We start from the raw sequence: 6,981 nt of genomic DNA on the forward strand, positions 1-6,981 counted from the left end.
GATTTTCAATTTATCATCGTTGTGCCCAAACTCATGCCATATGGATTATTGGATGAATGGACTATCATAAGAGTAATATGATATATGTATGATGAAAATGGCAAAATATATATGTTTTATATATTGGAAAGGGTTAGCACATAAAAAACCTCTACTTGATGAGAGGAGTGAGTTGGAAGTATGGCACAGGGGAGGACGATGATGTGCAAGTTTAAATGGTGTATGGTGGGGGCTTTGGCAAATCTTTGACGAGCCCACAAAGCAAAGCTTTGTCAGGTATATTATACTCATCCCTGAGAGATCGTGCTGGAGAAACAACACTTGCATAAAGTTGTTGTCCCAGGTAGGTTCTCTCCCAAATCTCAGATCTTAGATTCCACATTCCAGCATTGTCAAATGTTAATAAGATGGCTGCCCACGATTTGGGAAACACCTGCACTGTGGTCCTGCTCACTGCATCAAGTAGATTGTAGTTCTTTCTCTTCTCAGGCGTCCATGTTCCAGGCTCCACACTGTTGATCCAAAAGTTCATTTATTTAACAGTCGAGTTTATGTTCAGGAATTTTAATGGAGTTAATTGATCAATTCAAATAGTACTTACGCGACTGCGAAGAAGGAGTAGCCATCCAAGTGCCATGATTGCATGCTTTTCTCAGGATTCTCAAAGATGATCTCCACGAAGTTACGGAAGGTCATGTTTAGGACATTGGGTTGTATCACAACCTTGTCGATCGTAGCAGGTGGGTTGTCCTGAATTGTGTCATACTTGAAAACCTTGTCTGCAATCCCGAAATACTCAGCAAGTTTGAGTGGAGTCTCGGGATTCGTATGAGAAACACCATTGATGGCATAACGAAGCTTGCCTCCTGTCCTGCTTACTGAGTTAACGAGTTTGATAGTACGGGTAATGTTAATGGATCCATAATGGTAGGAGCCCTGAGGATTTGGCCTGGCAGCACTGGCTGTGAGATTCCACCGGAGGGAACGAAATTGATTGAGAGACCAAGCCCATCCTACAGGTGCCTCTGGGAGCTCAGGCGATGCTGGTCCCTTGCCGTTAGTATATCGAATGATCCCTTTACCTGTGAGGACAGTCTTTAGGAATCGAGTGGAAGCCACCATATAGTAGTCTTTTGGTTCCTGGTTTGCTGTTACAAGCACGCTCAAACATTGGCCAAGATGCACGTCAAGGGACTCGTAGATGTTTTGCATCACATGAGAGCCCTCCAACTCGACAAGCTTCATTGTGTGGCCTTGGATCCTGAAGTTGATGGATGTCTTAAGCCCAGCATTACAAATCCTGTACTTGTATGTCTTTCCAGGCTTCATGGTGAAGAGAGGTTCATCCTTACCATCACCCTTTGCAATCTTGCCATTGATTAGAACACCATCAGGCCTACCAATGGAGCGTCCATTATCCAGGAAACTCCTGAGAGTTTTGTGGCTCTTGGTGAACCAATCATTGATAATGACAGTGTAGTCATCCTCAGGATCAGGATAAGGGACAGGGATGAGCAAACGGCTATTGATATGGAGGCCACCAAAGCCACCATTTGCCCTGTGAAAAGCTGTGCTTGGGTAGTAAAGAAAGCTCCCAATCTGGTCTTTCACTTGGAATCGATAGGTGTAGTTGGTTCCTGGGAGGATAGGGCAGTTGGTTCCAAGCACTCCTTCTTGCCATGAGTTCTTTCTCTGTTGAATGCCGCTCCTGCAACAAAAGTATATCTAATATATGAACCAACAAAAGAATCAAAGCTTGGAGAAAAATAAGATAAATTCCCATGAAGTTTACCATGTCAAAAGGAAAGGCTCATCAAGATTATTGAAGACATTGACGACAAGGTTGTTGTTGCTTGTGGAGTTTATGACAGGCCCTGGAAATTGATCGTTGATGAGAATCACTTGCTGTGAAACTCCCAAAGGAGACAAGGTTCCATATGTGACATTCCAAGTGAAAAACAGGTAAGGGTCTTCACCCCTGACCCCCACCATTAACTCAGCCGAGAGGCATAAAACTAGCATCAGCGCCACCACTCCGGCGGCCGTCTTCTTCATTTTTTAATAGATTTTATGTGTTTATATATTATATATAATAATATAGCCCTTTCCAATATATTCCCTCTCAGGGTAATAGCTAATTGAAGTGACCGACCCTGATGGAAGAAGTATAGCTTCTTCTACATTTTGTTTTCCATCTCTATTATCCCCTTTTATAGCTGCAAACGCAAAATACAAACCACTGAGTATTCATCCGCATATTACGCAGAGTTGTAATGAATTTTGCTGTTTTATGACAATTTTTAGGCATTTACTGAAATAGAAATTTTCTATTTTTTACCTCTTCTTTTGCCTTGATAGCTACATATGTAAGATCTGTCTCCTCTCCTTTCTCCTATGCCAGACTAAGTCGCTATTTTTATAATAAAAATAAATAAATAAAAAAAACTTTAATTTAATTTATTCCCATCAAATTAATTTTTTTTAATATTTTGAAAATTAAAAGGAAAAGAAATACAATTACACTTTAATTCCACTTGATCCAATTGATTAAATTCTTTTTTTTCTAAATATTTAGACACATAACTAAAATTAAAAATATTATTATTTATTCAATAAATGTTATCATATATTTTAATTATTGTTATTATTTGATTTTAAATAATTTAATTATTAGCACTCCAAGGTTTAGCCTAGTGGAAAGTGCATCCTAGCAGTCTTGTGAGATCTAAGATTCGACTCCCCCACCCCCTATTTCAAAAAAAAAAAAAAATCTAAGAGATCCAATTCTCAAATCTCTATTTCAAAAAAAAAAATTTAATTTTTAATACTAATAATAATATTATTATTATTATGTTAAATGGAACTACCATGTTTAGTTACTCAATTAAAATATATTATAAAAGAATTTAGAATTAAAAAAAAAAACCTTTCAAGTTATATATATAAAAAAAAAAATTTAAGGGTAAATTCGAACTTTTCTTCAAAACATATAAGATGACCTTAGAAAAAAAGAAAGACCTACTAGTGTCGATGTCTGTATATCCAGAATGAATTTTTAAACCCCTATTTTAGTTCTATATCAAAAAAAAAAAAAAAAAAAAAACCCTATTTTAGTTAATGCAATTATGCAAATTTGCTAACAATATTTTTGGATGGTTAATTTCGAAAATGAATGTCTACTAAAAATTAAATAATATTAGTTGGAGTTTAAAAATAAAGAGAATAAGTTAATTAAATATTAAAAAAATAAATTTCTAGTGTAAAAAATTAATATTTATTATTTTAATATAATATTATTAATTTATTTAATTTCATGTTAATAAAATTAATATTAATTTTACAATATAAATTTACTATTAAGTGAATAGTTTATAATATGATATTAATTGAATATGCTAAAAAGACTTTAATATTATTAATTGCATAAAACATTTTAACATTTATTGTAAAGTATTTTTTATCATTAAAACTCAATTGCATTTAGATTGCCTAGCCATCCTACCTAAAAATATGATATAAGGAAATATTGAAACGAACAGACACAAGCTATGGTTCAAAACTGGAGAAAGCTGGCTATAGAAAAAGGAACCAACATATTGCTTACAGATAAGGCTCCAAACTAAAGATCACAAACAGTCCAACCCAGCCTAAAACCAATCACAGCCTAACTCAGGCTATGCACCGCAACTGATAGGAAAGCCTCATGCCGTCGATCAATTATCCATTGCACTGCTTCAAATGGCATCATCAATAGCATCCGCGACCAGTGCTCCACGCTAGACCAAGGAGGACAACAATATGCAACAGCCAGAAACCCCCACAGAGCCAATCATGAGAGAGCCTACAAACTAGAGACCAAATGTTATCGTGCGAAGTCGACCATTATCGCTGGTACCACAAATCCAAAGACCATAACCATTCTAGGGAACAACATATATAACAGAAACGCAAATGAGAGCTCAAAATCAACCGTTGGTGCTGGTACCACGAACCCAGAAAACCAGAACTAAGGTATCTATATTCAATAATAAAGTCGCTGAAATCAAAGATAGATCCATGATATTTTCAATCTAGTATAGCAACAAAGCCACTTTATAGAGCCAAACGCATGCTCTGACACCGATTATCATTGGTCTTGAGCATTTTTTATGACGCCATCCAAGCGAGAGCCCCAACCCAAAAACAACAAAACTGAAACCAAAAGCCACCACACCTAAAGACACACATGCATGAAAGAAAACCAACAAATTTTTTTTTTTAAAAAAAAAAAAAGACGAAAGATCTGCCCTAATTAAGGCAGAAGGGCCGGCCCCTCACCTATTCTCTCTACCTCTTTGGTTCACGAAAGCTCTCCCTTCCTCCGAAGAATGTCGAAGATTATTGAAAAGTATTCAAGATGTGCAATGCGTATAGGTTTGATTTCAATTCAATTTTACTTGTTTTGTTTTAAGTCTTTAATCTTCATATAGATTACATTTAAAAATATTTTTATTCAAAAGAAAAACATTTTAATTTAATCCATACAATTACGAAATTAATCTTTAATTAGTATAGTTTTGTGCATAAAGAAATTTATATTTTTTCAATTGAGTTTTAATTGATTTTTCACGATTTAAAAATTAAAATAAAAAAAGTATTAATTCAATTAGAGCGTAGCTATATATTTAAAAAAAGCTGCTATAATTTATAATATAAAATAAATAAATTTCTTATTCCCATGGATATAAGTTGACAGTGAAAATTAGCAAAGAAAATTGTAATTTCAGTTCATTGAATAAAAGGGGAAAAAAAAAGTGTAATGGCATTTTGAAAGGGGTTGAAACGGCCAACTGAATTTTGTCCCAACCCCTCTTATTGTGTGTTATCATCTACCTCGTGTTCTTGCACAAATCAGAAAATCTTGTCAGAACTATTAATCCTCCTCCTCCGGCCTCTATCTCTACCGATCATAGATATGGTGGAAGTGCAAGTTCAATCAAATGGTGTAAGGTTTAGGCCTCGGCAAGCCCTTCACCAACCCACATAGCAATTGGTCGTCAGGCAGATTATATTCATCTCTCAGTGAGCGTGCTGGAGAAAGAACACTTGCATAAAGCTGTTGTCCAAGGTAAGTCCTCTCCCACAATTCAGATCTTAAGTTCCACATTCCAGCGTTGTCAAATGTCAAGAAGATTGCTGCCCATGATTTTGGAAATACTTGCACTGTTGTCCTGCTAACTGCATCGAGAAGATTGTAGTTCTTCCTCTTTTCAGGTGCCCATGTTCCAGGCTCCAATCTGTTGATCATTTGAATTCGTTAGTTATATTTACCAGTCGATTATGGGCATTCATCAATTGAAATATGTATACTTACGCGACTGTGAAAAACGAATACCCATCTAAATGCCATGATTGCATGGCTTCCTCATGATTCTCAAAGATAATTTCTACAAAATTTCTGAAAGTCATGTTGAGGACATTGGGTTCTATCACAATCTCACCGATTTTAGCAGGTGGATCGTCAGGAATGGTGTCGTACTTGAAGACCTTGTCTGCAATTCCGAAATATTCAGCAAGTTTGAGTGGAGTCTCTGGATTAGTGTGAGAAACACCGTTGATGGCATAACGAAGTTTGCCTTCTACTTCGCCTGGTGAGTTAACGAGTCTGATAGTACGGGTGATGTTGATGGATCCATAATGGTAAGAGCCCTGAGGGTTTGGCCTGGCAGCACTGGCTGTGAGATTCCATCGGAAGGAACGGAACTGATTTAGGGACCATTCCCATCCTTCAGGTGCTTCTGGGAGCTTTGGTGATGGTGGTCCCTGGCCATTGGCATATCGAACGATGCCCTTACCAGTGAGGACTTTCTCTAAGAATCGAGTGGAAGCCACCAAATAATAGTCCTTGGGAGGCTGGTCAGCAGTCACAAGTACAGCATAGCACTGGCCAACATGTACATCAAGTGAATCATAGTCGTTCTGCATCACATGAGAGCCTTCAATTTCAACAAGCTGCATTGAATGGCCTTGAATCCTGAAGTTGATTGATGTCTTCAGCCCAGCATTGCAGATTCTATATCTGTAAGTCTTGTCAGGTTTCATAGTGAAGAGAGGTTCACCCTTGCCATCACCCTTAGCGTTTTTGCCATTGATGAGAACTCCATCTGGTTGACCAAGTGTTTTTCCAGCGTCCAAGGACTTCCTGATATCTTTGTGGCTCTTGAGGTACCAATCATTAACAATGACAGTGAAGTCATCCTCAGGAGCATCATAAGGGACAGGAATGAGCAAACGACTGTTGATATGAAGGCCACCAAATCCACCATTTGCTTTGTGAATCGATGTGCTTGGGTAGTAAAGAAAGCTCCCAATTTGGTCCTTGACTTGAAAATGATAAGTGTGGTTAGTTCCAGGGGGAATTGGGCAGTTGGTTCCAAGCACACCCTCCTGCCAAGAATTCTTCCTCTGTTGGATGCCGCTCCTGCAATAAATTCAATCAAGATATAAACATCCCAAATTCTATGCTGAAAAAACAAAATAGGAAACCAAAGATTATACCATGTCAAGAGAAAAGGCTCGTCAAGATTATTGAAAAGATTGACGACAACATTGTTGTTGCTTGTGGAGTTTATGACAGGCCCTGGAAATTGATCGTTGATGAGAATCACTTGCTGTGGTTTTCCCAAAGGAGAGAGGGTTCCATATGTGACATTCCAAGTGAAAAACAGGTAAGGATCTTCACCTTTAACCTCCAGAATTGCGAGGAATAGTAATAGAATTAACATCACCCCACCCATCTTTCTTTATAATTAATATATATATATATATATATATATATTATTTTATGTATGATAATTTTTATAGGAATATGTTTCGAGTGAGTTCTTCTTCTATATTTAAGAAGATTCTTTGGCTTCTTCTGCGTTCTTACATAGCTACCTGCTGTTTCGCCTGGCATTTTATAGGAAGGGATCCTCTTCCATGGATAAATGGTAACCATTC

At 37.1% G+C, this 6,981-nt stretch overlaps 2 protein-coding genes across 2 annotated transcripts; both read right to left on the bottom strand.

The window, feature by feature from the left end:
* Nucleotides 1–177: 177 nt before the first annotated feature.
* Nucleotides 178–2,055, bottom strand: LOC110602716 (L-ascorbate oxidase homolog). Its single transcript, XM_021740308.2, has 3 exons — nt 1,793–2,055; nt 602–1,708; nt 178–512 (listed from the first exon to the last, which is right to left on the bottom strand). Exons 1-3 carry the CDS (start codon nt 2,053–2,055, stop codon nt 212–214), a joined length of 1,671 nt encoding a protein of 556 aa, XP_021596000.1. The 3' UTR covers nt 178–211.
* Nucleotides 2,056–4,975: 2,920 nt separating this feature from the next.
* On the bottom strand, nt 4,976–6,776 carry LOC110602748 (L-ascorbate oxidase homolog). Its single transcript, XM_021740344.1, has 3 exons — nt 6,538–6,776; nt 5,354–6,460; nt 4,976–5,276 (listed from the first exon to the last, which is right to left on the bottom strand). The coding sequence occupies exons 1-3, from the start codon at nt 6,774–6,776 to the stop codon at nt 4,976–4,978; spliced, it is 1,647 nt and encodes a 548-aa protein (XP_021596036.1).
* Between the last annotated feature and the right edge of the window lie 205 nt (nt 6,777–6,981).

This window comes from Manihot esculenta, chromosome 15, assembly GCF_001659605.2.
Source record: "Manihot esculenta cultivar AM560-2 chromosome 15, M.esculenta_v8, whole genome shotgun sequence".
Taxonomy (NCBI): Eukaryota; Viridiplantae; Streptophyta; class Magnoliopsida; order Malpighiales; family Euphorbiaceae; genus Manihot; species Manihot esculenta.